This window comes from Linepithema humile, chromosome 5 (assembly GCF_040581485.1).
Source record: "Linepithema humile isolate Giens D197 chromosome 5, Lhum_UNIL_v1.0, whole genome shotgun sequence".
Lineage (NCBI taxonomy): Eukaryota > Metazoa > Arthropoda > Insecta > Hymenoptera > Formicidae > Linepithema > Linepithema humile.
This window is the reverse complement of record NC_090132.1, coordinates 9,675-31,970: the sequence shown is the minus strand read 5'-3', so window position 1 is coordinate 31,970 and position 22,296 is coordinate 9,675. Positions and strand designations below refer to the sequence as shown.

Below are 22,296 nucleotides of genomic sequence, written 5' to 3'. Positions count from 1 at the left end.
TTTTATCATTGCAATCGAACAATTACATATAGAATAGTTATACATTTCCATTTTCTCTTATAAATAAAAACATAGAGGATGCGGCAGTAAGTGTAATCCATATAAATGGGATAATTTTCTATAAAAAAATAAATAAAAATATTAAAATAAATTTTTTTATACGAGACAAAATAACTGTAAATCTGTGCGGTGCATATGTATTTGTATCGTATGAATCTACTATAGATTGGAAAATTACAACGGGTTATTACTTCTTGTTCCGCTTTGTACATAATGTACACAAGATTATTAAATAAATGTTTTAGGAAAATGAAAAAAAGTTCTCAAGTTTTCACAACTTCTTTGAAACGATCCACCTTTTCCGACGTTCTATTCATTGGAGTTGGGGTTCGAACAAGTTCGGGGTGAAGCGGAAAAAGATTAATGTGAGTTTGAACGCGGTAATTTATATATATAATCTAAACGTCACATTGTGATTGTTTTTATTAATGCTGGCTTAAACTATAAAGACATTAATAGAAATACGGCGCAATACTGGTAGTGGAGTATATTAGTTTATGCATCAGATTGACAAGACGGTACTGAAAATAGTACATGTAAAAATATAATCTCCCGCAAGGATGACTGAATCACACGGTTATTTGAGCTCAGTACATTCACGAACCTGAACTCACACACTGCGGTCGTACATACATGTGTATACTTAAACTTACATTGTATCATATACACTGAGTGATTAAGAATCTTAAAAGAGGATAGCTTAATAAAAGTGTGAATTAGATTCGGATAATGTATGTCAGGTTATGTTGTAAGCGTCGGCCTTTATATTTATATTTCACGCCAATTAAAAAAATATATCACGCTTTTATGAAACCTTCCACACTCTAAATTTAATGTATATCTAAATTTCAGAATTATAAGTCAGAATTTAATAATGGTAAAAACGATCTAGACATACATATAGACAAGTGATAAACATTGCTTCCGACTGCTACATGTTTGTTGTATACAAGTGATATAAATATAATCCATATACATGGAGAGAAAATATTATGTAAGTAATTTTACATATTACAATCAAATGTTTGTGATTTTATGACGCCTGATATGATGTTACACGCGTTACATATTGCAAATCAACAATAAATTTCTCGAACGATATTTTTACTTTTCAAAAATTTTTTTACGGAGAAAAAACTATTAAATAAATATACATTTATTAAACTCTATAAGAATATTAGTATTCCAAACATTTGTTAAAATTTATTGTTATTATTTCTATATTATTTTATTAACCCTGAACTTTTAGACATCATTGCCAGATGGAGAAACTACAGAACATCAATTAACATTAGCCATTTCGGCAACAAAATGTCTTGAATTTAAACCATTACCTGGATTTAATTCTAATCTTGATAACTTGCAACATTATCGTGCTCAGCAAGAAATTGATTGTGACGAAGTATATCCTGGAATATATATTGGTGATGGGTGAGTACTAGAGCAAATATATCATAAAAAGCAAAATTAATGATGAAATTGAAACAAAACCTAATAAAACTAATAAAAAAGTTTTATTATTTCTATTTTATTCATTCTAAATCTTAAACTTTTTTTTTTAATACAGTACTACAGCAAGAAACAAGGAGTATCTTAAAATGTTAGGTATAACACATTTATTAAATGCTGCAGAGGGAAGAAGATGTGGATTTGTAAATACAGACAGCAATTATTACAGAGATACACCAATAAAATATCTCGGCTTAACAGTTATGGATTTACCCAGCATAAATATTAGTAAATATTTTGATGTGGCAGCCAACTTTATTGATGAAGCAATATCTACAGGAGGTAATTTAAATATATGTATTTTTACATTTGTTATGTTTAAATAATTCAATTCACAGAAATTAAAAATTAAAAAAATTTTTCTCTTAGGTAAAGTTTTCGTACATTGCCTGCAGGGAGTATCTCGTAGTGCTACATGTGTTCTCGCTTATTTAATGATAAAGAAAAACATGTTAGCAGTTGATGCTATGTACTTGGTGCGCACAAATCGTGATGTCCATCCAAATAATGGTTTTCTTCGACAGTTAGCACAGTTGGACAATCATTTGCGTAGGCAACGTTTATCTCATTAAACACCTGCGCAATTTCAGTATTGTAAATGCAATAAAAAATTTTTGTCGAAATGCTAATATATTTAATATATGTCGAGCATAAATGTCCATGCATTTATATCGATGATCACATTCTCTTATGTATTTTTGTGTTCGTCGCAAGATATATAAGATGATTTACAAATGCGTAACAATACTTGGAAAAAATCCAAAGTATAAAAAAAATGTATTATATATTTCTAATTGAATTCTTCAAGTTACAAGTTGAAAAAAATATTTATAGCATTTGCCTTTCGCTATAATTTATGCCAAAATACATTTTGACCTAACGTTTACTTATACTAATAATACAATTCTTTGATAAATATCTAAGTCATAAAAAATTGTCTCTTATACTTGAGGACTAAATACGTTTCTTAGTTATATCGATTCAAAGTTTATTTCTAAGTCGTTTAGGTTTAGGTTTATAAAGTATCGCTGTGCATTTACGAATCACCCTGTATATTTTTCAGTCGACTTAAATTTAAAATCCTAATGTGAAAGGAATTATTTTCAAGATTTTTGTAGCAGTAACATGCGAGACAATATAGTGCATTTTGTACATCTTGATGAATCGTTATTCATGATCAATGGACAAAAAATATGTCGCCATTTGATTCCATCTTTGTGTACAACTTTAATTATATCGATGTCTTCATGGTCCACAGGATTGTATATACCTATTTTAGGAAAAAAAAAAAATAATTTAGCTGAACAGAGGACAAATAAATAATTGTACTTATACCTTGACAAACCACTCGTTGATTAAACTCGTCAATAAGTATTTCTACATCCACTAAATTTCTCACTTTGGTAAATTTCCTTTCTGTCACAAGATTGTGCATGAGTGGATCGATTTCTCTATTAGCTACAGCATAACGTAATATCATGTCACTTTTTATGAAAACTTGTTTCTCTACAAAAGGTAATCCATCCGTCGTTACACTCATATAAAGATATACTACTGTAGTGCCATGTCCTTTCGATGTCACTAAACAGGACCAACCACGTGGTATAGATACTTCAGTGTACACTTCAAGAAAATCTTCAAATAATATCTCATTTTCGTTAATTTTACTTATCGTTTTTAAGTCATTCATCTTCAAAGCATTATTTACAGCTTTATTTTTGAGGTAAAAATGTGCAGAATATTTCTTGGAAGAATTATACTTCTTGATGCTACTTTCTACTGTTTCATTAGCAGGATTATTATTATATTCAAGTATTTCAATCGGTTCCTTCTTCACAGATCTTGATTTCTTCAACTGTGAACTATGCCTAGAGACACTTATATCTCCCAATATTCTGATATTCTTAGATTCATCACTTTCTTCTTGCGGTTCGGAGTGAATGCGATAATATACATTAGTAGCTTTGATACACACGTCTTCATTATCATTCAGATTATTCTCGCTTTCAGATGACAAAATAGTCTTATTTTCTTTCGATGCTTGTTTCTTTTTGAATGTAGACAAATTCTTAGTAACCACTTTGCATCTATCCAAGGTATCTTTATCTACCGATTGCAAGTTACTAACTAAATGCAAATTTCTACCTGGTACCGCTCCTGGACGCAATCGACATTTCTTGTATTTAATCTATAACGATAAATATAATCTTCAATAATATTAATGATCGCATGTGTATTATCTTATTACTATAATTATTGTAACCATTAAATATGTTTACCTTTATCACTTGCGGTGGTACTCCACTGACCCAATGTGTAATAATATCATTCTTGTGAAAATGTCTGCTGCATACATATGTGTCATCTGTGACAGTATAAGTTTTAAGAGCTATTTGCCACTTTTTGCGCGTTTCTGCATCCTTAGGTGCTGAGAAAAAACTACAATTGTTCTTCTTGTAATTGGTCTCTTTGCACAATGCACATTTACGGGTCATAATAATACTAAAAAATTTAAATTTAAATAATTAATTTTAAATAATACAAAGATAGAAATTGATTATGAATCGTTGCAATACTGTACCTTTTTCTTTATGATTTATCTCTTTTTTACTCAATGTTGTTACAGCAACACAACTGACAATTCTTCCTCAATGTATAAATCCCAATAGATTATCAATGAAAGGAACAAATGGAAACTGATGGGAACAAATAACAAATAATTTTAAGAAACTGCAAAGACCTCTCTCGGAGTTGAAGAAAACTAAGGTAGATTGAAAACTAAGGCGGATTGGTTCGTTTTTCGTCCGTTTCTACCAACCTTACTTAATCTAAAGTTAACCAAATGTTATTAGGGATTAATTTCTACAATAAATTGTGTCGATAGAACCGAGCACAAGTATGCCAATAGTATGATATAGAGGTCGCGCATATATAGGGCCGTTTCAATCAACGTGGTTTAAGAAATTTAACCCTAGGGCGGTATTCATAGTCCGTTCTTATATTCAAAATCGTCTTAAGCACGGACTTATATTCGCTCTCTTCGTCACACATAGATTGTGTCTGACGAAGAGAGCGAATATAAGTTCGTGCTTAAGACGATCTTGAATATAAGAACGGACTATGAATATCGGCCCTAGTGACATTCGGTTATCTCAACTTAACTTGAATATTAGTTTCTACCAATTATTTAACGGCGTTTAAATATCTGTAAACCGAGTTTAAATTAAACGGTCGATCTCGACCGTTCAAAGTAATTAAACGCCGTTTTTAAGAAATGTTACTAGCAATAATCTATTTTTATTTTATTTTTTTTTTATTTTTATATATGATAATATTATAAGAATATAATATGATAATATTATCAAATATGTATCCTGACCTTTATTGGATAACATCTTGTCAAAACTCAAACTCAACACTCATCGACAGTGCTTGACACGTTACAGATACGTTAAAAATAATTGTGAAAAATAATAATTATTATTTTGTCGATACGATGGCGTATTTTAATCTTTTGTGATCCTCAGATTCCGATGATAAGAATATTGAACAATTTGAACGAAGAAGAAAAAGATTTAAACAGCGAGTTAATTATTTTGAAACATTAGATGACGTTAAATTTAAAATGCGATTTAGATTAAGTAAAGATTTGGTATTATTAATATTGGAACATATTAAAGAAGAGTTAGAATTTTTGACAAATAAATGATTTTTTTTTTTTTTTTTTTTTTTACTAAAATAGCACAGTAATAGTAGAAAATGAATAAAAACGTAAAAAAACTAGGGATAATGCAAAGAGGGAAAGGGGATGGAATATTCTACGCACTGGGGGATGGAATAAGGATGACTTCCTCCCGCACGCAAGCGACGCGACGTACTGTGTACGTATGCGCTCTCTTTCACGCGCTAAGCCATTCCTAAGCTGTGTTCCACAATTCACTGCCAGTACTGAAAATCTACAGTTTACGTTACGTATATTGTAGATTTTCAGTACTGCCAGTGAATTTCAGAACGCAGCCCTAGATAACACGAGTACGGATAACGTCTAGTTACGCAGCAATTGCACAGAACTCTATATGATCTACTCTTGAGAAATAATTCTTATTGGATCAACTTAAAAATGCCTAGAATTTTTTCAAACGGAAAATACGCAAATATTTGTTATATCAACGGTATTTACTGATATTTGTAAAAAATGTATAAAATAACCGTGATTTCAGAGGTTTTTAGGCGTTAACTTTTTAAGGAAGCATTTTTCGATCCATATTTGTAGGAAATTTTTGGTTTAGAATGAAATCTTATAAGATTTCAAAACCTCGCCGGAACGTTCGGAGCCACCCTATATATATATATATATATATATACAGAGTGTCCCATTTAACTTGAGACAACTAAATATTTCGAAAAATGAGCATTGTACGAAAAAATGTTCCAAATAAACTTTTAATATTATCAAGGGGGACGTCTGCCTGTGTAAAAATTAACCCGCCTCCACCTCCCCTTGGGGATGGGGCGGGTGGCAACTTTGAAATTTCAAATGGAAACCCCCATTCTTTATTGCAGAATCGGATTCTTTGGAAAAAATACGTAAGTTTTGTCCAAGATTTTTTTTTTTTTTTTTCCTCCGAATCGTGATAGATAGCGCTGTAATCAGTGAAAATTAGTTTTTGCCATTTTCTCTCACCATCGGGGTGCTTTATTTCGGTGAGTTCCCTCGCCTCTCACTATTCAATTACAATAAATGCTCGAAATGATGACCTACCATTTCGATGCATTTATTAACTCGAGCTTGGAATACTTGTACACATGTAGAAAGTGTATCTGGCATTATTTGTGCGCAAACATATCTAATACGTTCCACCATGTTTTCTCGAGTATTTGATACTTCTGTATACACTTTTTCTTTAAGGTAACATAAAATTATTTCAACTTTCAAAATTATTTCAAAATTATTTCAACTTTTACCTCTAAAGATAAATGCGCTCTTAGCACCTTTTTTTTTTTTTTTTTTTTTTTTTTCTTTTTTGAAATATTTTGAGAATAAACTCTCGTTCTATTCATTGTCGTCTTAATCGCCATAAATAACCAGATAAAAAGGAAAAGTAGTGGAGCTGTTGTGGGGCAGCAAATTAAGCGATAGGTTTGTGAAACGAAAGATCCCCAGTTCAAAACCCGGTCGACAACTAAATTTCTCAACGTTTTACAATTTAGAGCAAAAAATAAAATTCAAAAATTAAAATCTAGGATTAAAACATTTCAGATGTCAGGTCCAGATGTCAGGTCCAGATCAACCTTCTCGTTGTGCGCCACCTTGTCGTGGTGAGAAGGCTCACCGTGGGATGGTTAGGTAATGGAAATCCCGGAAATACAAAGTTACGAAAAAAAGTGAGCAGGTAGAACGATAGTACTTGACGAGACAAGCAACTTTGGCCCTATGAACTATACGGCGGCAAAGCTCGGTTTGGGCTCACGAGCCCCCGAAAGATTTCGATCGTCGACCTTTTAAATTCGGTAACTCGGTAATTACGGGAGATGGAGGGTCGGACCTCAGGACCTTAATCGGAGAGCACGGGGAGGTGTTTCGAACGCGCGCGGTCGTTTGCCGAAATTGTAAATTTTTTTTTCTCTTTTCACCCTTCATCCCTTATATCTCGGCGGGGGTTGGTCGGACGGCCTCGGGACCGGTGGCATTCGACGCAACTCGACCCTTTCCCACGGAACCCTTTATACAAGCGTGTATCTCGAAAGGTTTCCGAGATAAATGGAGACAAAGAATTTTCTCGCAAGCGACTTTCGTACTAATTATTTTGATTAATTATTTTTTTTTCAGGTTCCGAAAAGTGGGGTCCCACGTGTTCGGGAGGTCGAGAAACGTCGTTGGAACCCGCGAGTTTGGGAACTTTTTTTTTTTTTTTTTCCCTTCATCGGTCAGGCGAGACTTTGAAAATTTCTAATTACAAGTATTAGTGAGGTTGTAATATGTTGTAATACGTTGTAATATGTTGCAATACGTTACGAGAGCGCCGCGCCAAACTGCGGCGGTGGTACTAACCATCCCCCCGGAGACGGAGGAGAAACATTCCTGGGAAAAGATCCTCTCTGAAGCAAGGAAGAGGGTCCCTCTCAAGGAAATCGAGGTCGACTACTTAAGGAGCAGACCGACGAGAAGTGGATACCTCATGGAGGTTCCAGGAGAGGGAAGCAATGCAAAGGCGGACAAATTGGCGGATCGACTGAGAGAAACGATCGGAGTTCAAATGGGGATCCAAATAAGCAGACCGGTTGCCCGATCCGAGCTACGCATACAAGGAGTGGACATCTCGGTCACGGAAGAGGAATTAAAACTCGCCGTGGCCGAGGCCGGGGGCTGCCCCGAGCACGAGGTGCAGGTAGGCACCCGCAGAATTGTGGCATCACAGAAGGCCGGATACTGGCTCAGGTGCCCCGTGAAAGCCGCAGCCAAACTGGCGGCACTAGGGAAGTTAAGAGTGGGATGGACGATGGCAAAGATAGAGCCACTGAGAGCCCGCCCACTACAATGTTTCCGCTGCCTGGAGGCAGGACACACGAGGCAGCAGTGCACAGCGGAGGTGGACCGAAGCGATAGATGTTACCGTTGCGGGCAGGGGGGACACTTGGCGGCTGCATGTAACGCGGCCCCCAGGTGCCCCCTTTGCACAGATCTGGGACGGCCCAATAATCATAGGTTGGGGTCAAAAGCATGTGCCCCTCCCCCCAAAAGAGGGAGAGGTAATGCGAAAAGAAAAGGGGTAGGAGAGGAGAGAGTGGGTGGACAAGAGGCTCTACCCACTCCCTCCTCTGGGGTGGATACTCTCTCCCGCGTGTTGAATAGCGGCCTGGAGGAGGCCATAGACACGGCCTAAAAATGGCGGTCCGTGGCGTCCTTCAGGCAAACCTCAACCACTCCGCTGCGGCGCAGGACCTCTTTGTTCAGCGCCTGGTGGAGTGGAGAACTGGCCTGGCCATAGTGGCCGAGCCGTACGCGGTCCCGACCAGGTCGAACTGGATCGGGAGTGCGTGCGGCTTGGCGGCCATCGTAGGAGAAGGCGGCCGCGAGGCCCTTCCCCTCTCCAAAACAGGAGGGGGGAGGGGCTTTGCGATCGCAAGATGGGGGGAAATGTTAGTGGTGGGAGTATACCTCTCGCCGAATCGGACGCTCACCCCATTCGAGGGGGAACTGGGAGAGCTAGAGGCGGCGATTAGGCTGCTTCCGGCCCTCCCAATCATAGTGGCCGGGGATTTCAACGCCAAACACTCGGCGTGGGGATCCCCGGTCACGGACGCGAGGGGCGAGACGCTCGACCGGTGGGTGGCGGGACTGGGCCTCGGCGTGATCAGCCGAGGATCGGCCCTCACCTGCGTCAGGCGCAATGGGGGCTCGGTAATAGATGTGACGTTCGCATGCCCCCGCGCCTCGCGCATGGTGTCCGGGTGGGGCGTGATGGAGGAGGAGAAGACACTCTCCGATCATCGGTACGTGAGATTCGCGGTCTCCGATCCCTCCCTCGGAGCCCTGCCCGGACTGCCCGCCGGCGGCGGGAGGGGGACTTCCACCAAATGGGCGCAGAGACGCCTAAACCGGGACCTGTTTATGGCAGCCGCTGTCGTGGAGGCCTGGGTCCTCGACGCAAGACCCAGGGTGTTAGAGGACGTCGACGAGGGGGCCGCCTGGCTCCGGGGGGCCATGGAGCGAATCTGTGACATGGCTATGCCCCGGATACGGGCGGCCCCCCGCCGACGGGGGGTGTACTGGTGGACGCCCGAGCTCTCACGGCTGAGAGAGGAGTGTAACCGGGCGCGCCGCCAGTACACCCATCGCCGTAGACGGCAGGATCGGGACGCGGATACGGCAGCGGCCCCGCTGTGGAAGTCTTACAATTTGGCTCGTAAGGCTCTTCAGCGGGCCATAAGGCAGGCCAAGGCTGGTGCCTGGGAGGAGCTCGTTGGGACGATCGACAAGGATCCGTGGGGGAGGCCGTATAAAATCGTTAGGAAAAAGTTGCCCGACAGTGGCCCCCCCACGACCGAGCGGTTGGATCCCCGGCTCCTGGGGGACATCGTTGCGGCCCTGTTCCCTCTGGGGCGGGACTGCGACGACCCCTCGGGAGTAGCCCCCGTCCGGGAGTCGAACAACTGGACGGAGGAGCTGGGGATCACGTCCGGCGAGCTCAAAGGGGCCGTCGACCGGATCAAGGCGAAGAAAACGGCGCCGGGTCCGGACGGCGTCCCCGCCAGGGCGCTGGCCTTGGCCACAGAGGCCCTGGAAGACGGTCTGAGTCATCTGTTGAACAGATGCCTCGAGACCGGGCGATATTCCCCCCGAGTGGAAGAGGGCCAGGCTAGTTCTGATCCCTAAGGAGAGTAGGCCCGCCGAGTCCCCCTCGGCATACCGCCCCATTTGTTTATTAAATGAAGCGGGAAAGATGTTTGAGCGCATCATCGCGACGCGAATCAACGACTACCAGTCGCGGGTGGGACCCGATCTGGCCGACTGCCAGTACGGATTCCGCGGGGGTCGCTCGACTATCGATGCGATTCAACGCGTAAGGACCTTCGCGGATGAAGCTGTTTCCCGGAAGATGGTGGTGATCGCGGTGTCCTTGGACATCGCCAATGCCTTCAACACCATCCCCTGGGAATGCATACGCCGGGCGTTCGTCTATCACCGGGTGCCCGCGTATGTGCGGTCGGTCGTCGGGGACTACCTCAGCGACAGGTGGCTCACATACCCGGGAAAATACGGGGCGGAACACCGGAGAGGGGTTCGATGCGGGGTCCCGCAGGGATCGGTGCTGGGACCGATACTGTGGGACTCGCATACGACGGAGTATTGCGGGCTGCCCTCCTGAGGGGGCTCGGTGTCGTCTGCTATGCGAACGACACCTTGCTCCTAGCGCGAAGGAGGGACTGGGGCGAGACGAGCAGGCTCGCCACAGCCGGGGTGGAACTCCTCGTGGGCAGGATTAGGGGGCTGGGTCTCAACGTGGCGCTGCGAAAGACCGAGGCGGTGTGGTTCGCGGGGCCGCGAGTGAGGGGACCGCCGCGGGGGACCCGGCTCCTGATAGAGGGTACCGAGGTCGAGGTCCGGGCCCAGATGAAGTATCTGGGCCTGGTCCTCGACAGCCGGTGGAGTTTCGAGCCGCACTTCACGCGCTTGGCCCCCCGAATAAGGGCCGCGGCCTTCTGCCTGCGGCGCCTCATGGTCAATCTCGGGGGGCCGGGGGAGGGAGCACGTCGTCTCTACAACGGGGCGGTCCAAAGTATGGCCCTATATGGGGCCCCTATTTGGGCGGAGAAAATGGCGGCCAGTCGGCGCTGCCGGTCGATAATACGACAGACGCAGCCCTGCCTGGCCGTCGGTATAATAAAGGGGTACCGGACCGTCTCGTGGGAGGCGGCGTGTATAATCGCGGGATCGCTTCGCTTCCGTGGACCCTCGCGGCGGCGATGTACTCGGACCTTTACTGGGACCGGGTGCGTCGCCGGCGGGAGGGACCTGGTGGGGAGATCGGAGCTGGCAACTCGCGAAGGGAGGAAGTGCGGCGGCTACACACCCGGCGACGCTACATAGGAATCTGGGAGGGGAATGTCGTCCATACGACATCCAGATCAGGGGCGCGCGTCGCCGGGGCCATCCGCCCGGTGTTCAAAGACTGGGTGGATGGACGGCCGGGACAACTTACGTTTAGATTGGTGCAGGTGCTCACCGGACACGGATGTTTCGGGGAGTACCTGCACCGCATAGGGAGAGAGCCCACGGGGGGTTGTCACCATTGCGAAAGTACCGGGGACACGGCGGACCACACCCTGCTGGAATGCCCAGCATGGGATGGGGGACGCCGTGTCCTCCGGGACTCGCTCCATTTAGGGGAAGAGGAGGGGCTCTCCCTGTCGAGCATGGTACAACACATGCTCGATGGGGAGAGCGAGTGGCAGGCCGCGGTCTCCTTTTGCGAAGACGTAATGTTCGCAAAGGAGGCCGCGGAAAGGGAGAGAGAGGTGGCGCCAGATGCCCCTCTCTCTCGGAGAAGGAGGGGGGGAGCGAGGAGGAGGGCATACTTGTCCTCCATCCTCTAACCCCCTTATGTTTTCCTTTCTCCAGGGTCGGCAGATGGGCCAGTGCGGAATTCACCGACCCCTCATTGCACGTCGACCCACGAGTTGTAACCGGAATGCGAAGTGTTCCCGCATTCCGGTTCAATCAAGATAGGATAGGTGACCCTCCATAAGAGGGTCACAAAAAGCGTGGGAGGGCACTGGTAGAATGCTAACGCGACCCCAGTGCTCTCCCTATAAACGCACGAGAGGAACACCAAGGGGTTTTAGTGGGTGCAAGTCCCACATAACCCCCTCCCCATCCTGGGGGAGGGGGTATGCGTAGGCATTTCCCCTTGTAAAAAAAAAAAAAAAAAAAAAAAAAAAAAAAAAAAAAATTATAATTTTTTTTTAACGGAAATTTTAAATGGAAAATTTTTTTTTTTTTTTTTTTTTTTTTTTTTTTTTTTTTTTTTTTTTTTTTTTTTTTTGTCTGGGAGATCCTGACTCTGGTCGGGGTGGGGCGTAGTCTGAGTCCGGTCCCCCCTTCGGATCACTCTCGGTACGAATTTCGGCTGAATCCAGCACTATTTTTGGTCAGAGTCAGAGTCAGGGTTAGGTTAGGTTAGGTTAGGTTAGGTTAGGTTAGGTTAGGTTAGGTTAGGTTCCCTCTCGTTGTGCGCCACCTTGTCGTGGTGAGAGGGCTCACCGGGGGAATACCTGAAAAGGTGTTTCCGCGGTGCTAAGAGCGCACAGTTCCTTCTTAGGAGGGAACGGGGGTCCGGCTACCCCTCAAGGGACTTGTCCCGATTAGCCGGAAGGGGTTGGCGGCCCTGACTTCAATCGCCCGGGTGCCTGGACTCGATAGGTGTGTTTATTTAAAACACACCCCCAGGATAGAGGAGCATTACCTCGAGAAAAAAGCCGGGGCCTGACCAGCCTCGTTAGCACGCCGGTGCTCCGGCATAACGGTCGAGCCCCCATTGCACGAGGGGGGCGATAGCGTCCCATACCGTAACCCCAGTTTGTGGGGCCGGGGGCCGGTGATTGCGTGTGGCGGCGCATCACGGGCTGCGAGGGTGGTAAAACCTCTATAAAAAGACCCGGGTAGATCGAGCTCGTAAGCCCAGGGTGGGCAGTCGGTCTAGGAGAGGAAAAACTCCGATATAAAATCCGGTGAAGGACACACTGTCAACAAACCAAGTTATCGTTTATGGGAATGGCAACGAAACAAGAGGAAGGCTTACCGTCTCAGGGGATTCGGACCCCCAGGGACCGGCGTAGTGGAGGTCCTGTCCCGGCCTCCGCTGCGTCGTCATCGTACGTCGGGCTAATTGCAGGGTGTTCGCCGAGCTCTGCAATTAACATAGTGATCGGTTCAGTGTGCGCACTGTATAAAAGGAAAGGGAAACTAGGACGTCTGTGCCACGATTTCCATCCGAATTTTATATCGGATTTGTGTCGGACCACCTGCTTCTTCAAAGACAGGTTTAAGTGTGGTGCGGTGAATTGTGACTGCAACTCTGATAAGGAATGGGACCTTTTGAGGTTTATTGCGGAGGAGGATGGAGAGAGCACGCTCCACTTAACGGGACTGGAAATGGGTGAATCCATTGTTCGGGTTTGGCATACAATGGAAACATTGTTTAGGAGTACGGACCCTGAAAAGGAAAAGAGGCTAAGTTATACTTACCTTCTTGGGTGTGTTGTCCTGACTGCGGGTGCTGATCTGCTTGGCGGGGACCTAAAAGAAGAAGAGAACATTTTTAAAAGGGCAGAAATGCATCTAAGGGAAATGGGATTACCTTTCGCCCGTGGACATCTTGTGTGTGATCGGCACAAGGTTGACACCACCCTCATCTGGAAAGAGAGTGGAAGTGGGGACCCCTTGATTCCAGAGAGTGGGGGAAAAGGCGGGGATAAGGTCTTGGAGGAGTGGCGTGCTCGTGTCTGTGCCTTGGAAAAGGACAACGCTGCACAAAGGGATATGGTTGAGACCCTTTCAAGGAAGCTGGAAGACGCGGATACTGAAATCCGCACTTTAAGGGAAAGGTGTCGGAGATTAGAGTCTTCCCATGTGGAAAATCTCGTCCCTCCGACATTGGGAATGTCAGAAGAGGTTTCCTCGGATGGATATGCGTTGACTTCGGATAAGTCCGATCCATCGTCAGACCCCACTGCTGACACGGAGAAGGAGGATATTCCACATCATCCCTTGGGCAGAGATGGTGAGGATATGAGGAAGACACTGGCTTCAGTGGTCTTCTCTCTGAAAAGGATGGAGTGCCGTATCGCGCTACTAGAGATGGGCGGACGTACCGCTCCTTCCCCGGTGCGTGAAGAGGCCAAAGGAAGGAAGAGGAACAAAGGGAAAGGAGTCCCAAAAATCCCCCTCTCTCCCTTGAGGGAGGGTGAGGACTCTTCGGGACTGGACTCGCCGAGCGGAGGGCCCGACCTCCCTTCTTCGGAGGTAGAACCGCCCACTAAGTGGTCCAAGGTGGCGAAGGGAGATGGAAGAAAGAGGGATAGGGCGCCACTGAGGCCCCCACTAACCCCTCCCACTTCCACCAATAAGGTAAGGGAGGTGAAGGTGATCCAACCCTCTTCGGGTGGCTCACCTGACATCAGGGAAAGGAAGAGAACCCCGCGGAGTCCCGCAGTGGAGATTTTCTCTCCTTCGGGAAATTACGCGGAGGCCATGAAGTTGGCTAAGGAAAGGATCCATCTTGAGGAAATCGGGATACATTCCCTCAAGATGAGGAAGACTAGGAAGGGAGGAATCCTCCTGGAGCTTCATAAGGACTCCAGTGAGAAGGCGGACGACCTGGCCCACAGGATCCGTGAGGCAACAAGGGATTTATCGGGGGATATTAGGGTCTCCAGACTTTCGAGGAGGAGTAGTATCCGACTCGTTGGTCTGGGGGACCAGACCTCTCGCAAGGAAATCGTCGACGCAATCTCCCTCTCGGGGGGCTGCAGTGCGGACGATATCAGGATCGGGGAGACCCGCACCGTGGGACGTTCGGGCCTTACCACGGTCTGGGCCCAATGCCCAGAGGAAGCGGCTGAAAGGCTAGCGGACCTGGGCCACATAAGGATCGGATGGGCCCCTGTGAACGTCGAACTTTTCAGGCAAAGAGAAGCCCAGTGTTTCAAGTGCCTGGGTAGAGGTCATTTGCAGCAGTGGTGTCCCTCCAATTTGGATCGGGCCCGCTGCTGCTACCGTTGTGGCATGGAGGGCCACACGGCGGGGAAATGTGGGGCAAAGCCGCACTGCCCATTGTGTGCCTTGAGTGGGCGTCCCTCGGGCCACAAGACTGGAGGCGTGCTGTGTCCCCCAATCCCTCCTCGGAGGGATTATGTACGGGATATTGCGGGGAAACGGGCGACCCCAACGTTCCCCTCTTCCGGTCTCAGCAACGGGATTGGAACTGGTGGGGCCTCGCCGAATTTCAACGAGGGATAGAAGAGGAGGACGAGGACTGGCTCCGGTCATCATCTTTATCCTCCCCTGGAAACCGGAAAGGAGGTGAGTGGGTCTTAGCCTAACCAGGTTAGGCCCACCTCAATTTAGGGCCCGCATAAGGCCCGTGAAGATGGTAGCGAGGATAGGGCAGTCCGGATCACAACCGGACCCACTTATTGGGATCAAGATCCTGACACCAGGACCAGCATAGGGGGGAGATCGAGATGGAATGCGCTAGTTCGTAAATACCTTGGTCTCCCCCTGATCACGCCGGCGCATGTGGCTTTCGCGGGGTGGTTTTAGTCGGTAGGCACCGTTCATTCCTGACTAGTCAGGGTGAGCGGTGAATCCGACACTCCCTCCCGTCAGGCTGAGGGGTAGCAATTCTCAGCCCTTGCACGACGGGAGGAGTCTTTTGAAGATTTCCACCCTCGAGGGGGCCTGACGGGTGACCGTCAGGTCCTCGAAACAACAAAAAAAAAAAAAAAAGGTTAGGTTAGGTTAGGTTAGGTTAGGTTAGGTTAGGTTCCCTCTCGTTGTGCGCCACCTTGTCGTGGTGAGAGGGCTCACCGGGGGAATACCTGAAAAGGTGTTTCCGCGGTGCTAAGAGCGCACAGTTCCTTCTTAGGAGGGAACGGGGGTCCGGCTACCCCTCAAGGGACTTGTCCCGATTAGCCGGAAGGGGTTGGCGGCCCTGACTTCAATCGCCCGGGTGCCTGGACTCGATAGGTGTGTTTATTTAAAACACACCCCCAGGATAGAGGAGCATTACCTCGAGAAAAAAGCCGGGGCCTGACCAGCCTCGTTAGCACGCCGGTGCTCCGGCATAACGGTCGAGCCCCCATTGCACGAGGGGGGCGTAAGCGTCACATACCGTAACCCCAGTTTGTGGGGCCGGGGGCCGGTGATAGTGTGGTGGCACTATCACGGGCTGCGAGGGTGGTAAAACCTCTATAAAAAGACCCGGGTAGACCGAGCTCGTAAGCCTAGGGTGGGCAATCGGTCTAGGAGAGGGAAAACTCCGATATAAAACACGGTGAAGGACACACCGTCAACAAACCAATTTTTCTTTATATGGACATGGGCAAAGAAAAAGGACATAGTGTACCGTCTCAGGGGAGTCGGACCCCCAGGGACCGGCGTGGTGGGAGTCCTGTCCCGGCTCCTGTCATGTCGTCATCTAGCGACGGGCTGACCACTGAGTGTTCACCGAGCTCAGTGGTCAATAGAGCTATCGGATCAGTGTGTGCCCTGTATAGTCAGAGTGAGAGACTGTTTTCGGAACGTTCTATGGTGTTCGCGAAAGACCTGTGCGGGATTTACTGCTTCATAGCAGGAAGACTGGGTTGTGGAGTAAAGAGATGTAGGTGTGATATAGACATGTCATGGGAATTTTATAAAACTATGGGTCCTGGTGGAAGGAGCACATTCCAAATACCAACGAGAAAGGAAATGGCGGATTCTGTCCTTGGGTTGTGGTCTCGCTATGACCGTCGTATGAAGGATGTAGTTCCTGAAAAATGGAAGAGAAAGAAATTAAGGCATACTTACCGACATGCGTGTGTTGTCCTGTTGACTGCTACTGAACTGCTGGGCTCCGACCTGAAACAGAAAGAAGAGGTTAATAGGGCAATGGAATTTCTACGGAAATCGGGTAGACCGTACGAATACGGACAGCTGGGATATAAATCCCCGGAGAAGGCGGATAATACCCCTCTCCGACTTAGAGGTGGGATTGGTCCCCCTGTTTTCAGGGAGGGGCAAAGGAAGAGCAGACTCCTGGAGGAAATGCATAGGGATATGGATTCTTCGGACTCAGACCATGGTCCTGTGGTAACATCCCAGGAGCTATTGGCCCCTGGCACCATTACGGTGGAGAGGGGACCAGGTCCGATAGAAGGAAAGAAGAAGGAAGAGGGGAAGAAACCCGCTACCGAGGTGGTGGAGATGACCATCTCCTCTGATGAAGAGGACACCGTCCCACCCCCTGGTCTGGGTCCTTTGGATTCGGACTTGGAGGGGGAGTCGGATTTGGGATCTGGAGAGAACTTCCCCTCCTCTAGGCCCTATACGGGCCCTGAAGAGGAGGATGTACCTCCCCGGGAGAAGTGGCGCCTACCTGCGCTTCATAGAGCACAGGGAAGGCCCAGAAAGGATGGGACGGGTCCTTTTAAGGCCCTGTCCACGTCTGGATCGGAAAGAGGAAAGGATAATATTCGAAGGAAGAAAGGGAAGAAATTCCCCTACAGGGAAGAGGACATGGAGACTGCGGGGACGTCGGCCTTAATGGTGCGCCCACCGCCTCTCACTGGGGACCAGCGTGCAACTGCTGAACATCGCCTCCAACAGATGGAGCGTGGTTCGGCAAGGGAAATCGTGGTCCACGCCGACAGTTGCCTGGATGAGATCGAGCATGCGAGATCGGTCACTTCAAACATGAAGGGTTCCCTTAGTGGGAAGATTAAATTAAATGTATACCTCCTTAGAGAGGTTTTGAGGACTCTGGCTACCAGAGCTGACAAGGTAGGGGACCCGGGATACTGGAAATCCCGGGTTATCACGGTTGAAAAGGACAATACGGCCTATAAGGCCCAGAATGAAAATCTTATAAGGAAATTGGCCAAAGCGGAAAATGTTATCCGCTTTATGAAGGCAAAGGCCTCCAATCCGGAGGGCCCGTTGATTAGGGACCCTATGTCCCCCACTTTAGGTAGGGAACCGTTGGGGCGATCGGAATTGGGGAGCGCCACTGTTGCTGCATCTACCGGTCTGACCGACCCCAATATTGATACGGATCTGGAGATGGACTCTTTGCGTCGAATCCCAGATTCGGATAGGATGAGTCTACAGCTCGTCACGGAGGTCAGCAGGTCGTTGGTCTCGGTGATGGAAGCGGTGAGGAGGATGGAGGACCGAATGGATTCCCTGGAGCTGGGCGGACGAACCGCCCCTGCTTCGGTACTACCGGGTCCTAAAGGAGGAAAGGATCGCGTGGATTCCCTGGGACTGGGCGGACGTACCGCTCCTGCCCCGGTACTACCGGATCCTAAAGGAAGCAAGAGGACGAAGAAAAGGAAGAAGGGGTCTGGTGCCGCACCCCCCCGGATACCCCCCCCACCCTGTGGGGTGGAGGATTTATCGGAGGAGGATTTACCGACAGGTGGACCTGCGCCTCCCTTGCGGGGGGCAGAAACCACCTGGACCACTGTGGGGAAAGGAGGCAGAAAGAAGAGGGAAGATACGGGGCCTCATGGGCCTACCATGCCACCCTCTTCCACCGCCAAGAGGTCTGGAGGAACGCAGCCGTCGCAGCCCTCAAAGGGAGGCCCATCTCTTGCGGGGATCAAGAGAAGGTTGCCACGCTCGGCGGCTGTATCAATTACAACTGCTGGAAGTTACGCGGAAGTAATGAAAAAGGCCAAGGAGAGGATAGACATTAAGGACCTTAATATAGGGTCCTTGACCATGAGGAAGGCCAGAAATGGAGGAGTTCTCTTGGAGATCTCGGGAGAAAACTCCAAGCAGAAGGCGGACGACCTCGCTGGTCGCATTAGGGACGTGATGGCGGACCAAGCGGAAGAGGTGAGGGTCACCAGGCCGACGAGAAGACTGGATCTCCGACTCGTTGGTCTGGAGGAGTACACCTCGCGCGAGGATATAACCGCGGCTCTCTCCCGATTGGGAGGATGTGGGGTCGAGGAGATCCGAGTGGGCAGGACTCAGAATTCAGGCCGTAGAGGCCTAAGCCTGATTTGGGCCCAATGCCCCGCGGAACCGGCGATGAGGATCGCAAGTGCCGGTAAAGTGAGGATTGGTTGGTCGGATGCCAGGGTTGAGCTCCTTCAGAGCCGCCCTGCGCAATGCTTCAAGTGTTTAGGCCGGGGTCATGTACAGCTGAACTGCCCATCCACTATGGATCGGGCACAATGCTGTTACCGCTGTGGAGAGGAGGGCCATACGGCGGGCTCTTGCAGGAAGAGGCCGCATTGTCCGCTATGTGCCCTCAAAGGGCTCCCGTCAGCCCACAGGTCCGGGAGCAACGATTGCCCTCCGATTCCTCCGTTGAGGCTACCGGTTGGTGCATCGAGGCCCAGAGAAGAGGACAGTGAGGAGTCCCAACCGATCCTTCCCCCTTCCCTCTCATCTCCAGAAATGGATGTTGAGTTGGGAGGTGCGGGGGAATCCAAGCGACCGAGGGAGGACTCGACAAGCCCCCCTCAGGTGGACTCCAAGAAGCCGAGGGGATGTGATCCTGACCGGTCAGGTTCTCCCCAACCAGGCTCCTCACGGGTCCGTGTAGATGGTAGCGGGGACAGGAGAGTCCGGACCACAACTGGACCACCACGGGATCAAGATCCTGACACCAGGACCAGCATAGGGGGGAGATCGAGATGGAATGCGCTAGTTCGTAAATACCTTGGTCTCCCCCTGATCACGCCGGCGCATGTGGATTTCGCGGGGGTGGTTTTAGTCGGTAGGCACCGTTCATTCCTGACTAGTCAGGGTGAGCGGTGAATCCGACACTCCCTCCCGTCAGGCTGAGGGGTAGCAATTCTCAGCCCTTGCACGACGGGAGGAGTCTTTTGAAGATTTCCACCCTCGAGGGGGCCTGACGGGTGACCGTCAGGTCCTCGAAACAAAAAAAAAAAAAAAAAAAAAGGTTAGGTTAGGTTAGGTTAGGTTAGGTTAGGTTAGGTTAGGTTCCTTCTCGTTGTGCGCCACCTTGTCGTGGTGAGAAGGCTCACCGTGGAGTGGCTCGCAAGAGTCATTCTGCGGTGCCAAGAGCGCACAGTTCCTCCTATGGGAGGAACAAGGAGCCCGGCGACTCCTTAGGGATGAAGTTCGTGTCTTGGCACGAATGGAATCCCAATCGCCGGTAGGGGTTGGCGGCCCCGACTACAATCGCCCGGTGGCACGGCACCGTTAGGGGGAGGATTACTCCCTGTCCGTGACGACGCGGGTGCTCCCGCAGGCGCGTCTCTGCTTCCCGGTGGGGGGCAGAGGCGCACGCCAAGAGGAGAAAACCTCTATAAAAAACATTGCGGGTGCTCCTGCGGGCGCCTCCCTGTGGTCCGGGTGCTCCTGGTCTACAGGTTGAGTGCATGCCAACCTGAGCCGGTGGCTCGGTTCCCTAATGGGGCCCGGGTCACCGGCTTCGGTGGGAGGGATGTGGGTGCCTGGCTGGTGATCAGTCCAGGTGTCCCACAAGGGTAAAGACCGGGAATATTCTCCTGGTCTTCTGAGGAAGGACAGTCAGATGTATCTGAAAATATCAGATACATCGGACTGGGTCACCTATAATCTCCTATGAGATTAAGGTGAAGGCGATGGTCCGGAGCGGATCTTCCGGGGAGCCTCTTCGGGTTTCCGGTCTGGTCCCGCGACCGGGGCCGTCCGACGCGTGGTTGGATTGGGCCCGGTCGTGTTTACTCACAGGGCAGGTCGGGCTCTTAAGCCTTGGCCGGCAACCGACCTAGGAGAAGGAAAACTCCGAATATTAACCCGCAGAAGAAAACTGTGTTAAAAAATTACAACTTATGAAATTTAATGGAAATAGATGATGTAAACTTACCACCACAGGGGGGGTCGGATACCCCAGTGGTCGGCGCATCCGGGGATATTGTCCCTGTCCCCGATGCGTCGTCATCAAGCCAAGGGCTGGCTGGAGGGTTAGTGACGAGCGCTCCAGTTCAATCTATGATCGTCTCAAACGAACAAGTAAGAGTCAACCTAATATTTTCGGAAGGAGAATATAAGGCAGACGTAATACAGACGCAAGGAACCCCTAACATGGAGTCCATGCCAGAAAGATTACCAGAGGTTACTGTGATACCTCTCAATAAACCTAAAAAGAGGGCAACCGGACGTGCAAGAGCAATAGACAAACCTGACGTCGATTACATGAATCTTGTAACGAGTTCCGATAACGCAAGCATAGCTTCTTCACAGGCAACTTGCAACACTAATAAGACAAACTCGAAACGCACAAAGACCGCTAAAAAAAGAAAATGCAAAAACAACATAGAAAGCTCTACCTCTGAGGAGGAAGAAACAATAGGTGGAAACATGCTCACATATAAACAAAGACTTGAAGCTGGAAAACTACTGCAGGACGTAGCGGACATGTCCACGGCGGAAATTGGAGCACATATAAAAGGATGGCTACGAGAGGTAGATAGTGCCCGTGCTAAATCGAGCAATTTAAAAGGGGATCTATCAAAGAAAATAAAAGTCTGTACCCATGCTGTTATGGAAGCGACTCAACTATTAGAGGCAAGGGCAATATATAAAGGTGATTCGAAATATCTTGAAGAAAAGCTAGATAGATTAACAAAGGAAATGGTTACTATGAAACAAGAAAATGAATTTTTAAAGAAAAAACTGGAGAATATGGAGAAAAAGTCATTACAAGTGAATAGAGAAGACTCCCTCTCCCCTATTCCGGGAACAAAGATCCCCTTCAACGAAGATGAAGATATTTTCTCAACAATAGAGGAGATACATGTACCACCTGCAATTAGACCCTCAATACAAGGAGTGTCCAAGGTAATAGATCCGGGATACAAAGTACTACGTAACAGGGTAGTCCCAAGTAAAGAAGGAAACACACAACATAATAAGGAGGGGGTAGAGGAAGATACACTAATAAAATGGACACCACCACCACTAATACCATCATCTCAGATCACATCTGATGTAAAAGTGGAGGGTCCATTTAAGGAAGTACTTACAGCCATAAATGGCTTGACGGCAGTAGTACAAAATTTGGTACACTTACAAGTAACTGGATCGCAAAAAAATAAGGGTACTTTGAACACTACACTAGTAAAGAAGAAACCTAAAACAAAAGAAGGAATACTTACCGCTGCGAGATCCGCTGGGTCATCCAGGTATGATCCGGCTGCTGCTGCACTCAGGTCTGCTCCGGCTGCTGCTGCACGCTCCGCTCCTGGGACTGGACATCCTGCTCCTAGGGCTGCTGCTCCTGCACCCATGACCGCACCTGAAACAAAAAAGAAAGATATTAGAAACAGAACAACTACAGAAGAAGAAACTGGAAATATAACAGAAGGAAAGGAAGAAACCTCTGCAACACCATGGACTAAAGTTATAGGAAGGAAAGCGAAACAAGAAAAAAGGAAGGAAATAAATTCTGCAAATAAAACACAAAAACAGGAAATAAAAGGAGGAAAGGGTAAGAAGGA

At 47.9% G+C, this 22,296-nt stretch overlaps 2 protein-coding genes and 1 long non-coding RNA gene across 5 annotated transcripts; 2 read left to right on the top strand and 1 right to left on the bottom strand.

Moving 5' to 3' along the window:
- Positions 1-283: 283 nt before the first annotated feature.
- LOC105675575 (dual specificity protein phosphatase 3-like) lies at positions 284-2,192 on the top strand. 3 transcript variants are annotated; one of them, XM_067355815.1, is made up of 5 exons: positions 284-425; positions 913-1,054; positions 1,310-1,491; positions 1,628-1,851; positions 1,939-2,192. In XM_067355815.1, the coding sequence occupies exons 2-5, from the start codon at positions 1,037-1,039 to the stop codon at positions 2,139-2,141; spliced, it is 627 nt and encodes a 208-aa protein (XP_067211916.1). In that variant the 5' UTR covers positions 284-425; positions 913-1,036; the 3' UTR covers positions 2,142-2,192. The 3 variants fall into 3 exon arrangements, with proteins under 3 accessions (XP_067211916.1, XP_012228254.1, XP_012228253.1); XM_012372831.2 differs by lacking the exon at positions 284-425 and adding an exon at positions 498-791; XM_012372830.2 differs by lacking the exon at positions 284-425 and adding an exon at positions 499-808.
- On the bottom strand, positions 1,805-4,426 carry LOC105675573 (uncharacterized). The gene is made up of 4 exons (XM_012372828.2): positions 4,151-4,426; positions 3,849-4,071; positions 2,905-3,757; positions 1,805-2,839 (listed from the first exon to the last, which is right to left on the bottom strand). Exons 2-4 carry the CDS (start codon positions 4,062-4,064, stop codon positions 2,673-2,675), a joined length of 1,236 nt encoding a protein of 411 aa, XP_012228251.1. The 5' UTR covers positions 4,065-4,071; positions 4,151-4,426; the 3' UTR covers positions 1,805-2,672.
- A 6,854-nt stretch (positions 4,427-11,280) lies between these two features.
- LOC137000093 (uncharacterized) lies at positions 11,281-20,115 on the top strand. Its single transcript, XR_010890390.1, has 2 exons — positions 11,281-12,227; positions 19,752-20,115. It is a non-coding gene; the product is annotated as an uncharacterized lncRNA (long non-coding RNA).
- The last annotated feature ends 2,181 nt before the right edge of the window (positions 20,116-22,296 follow it).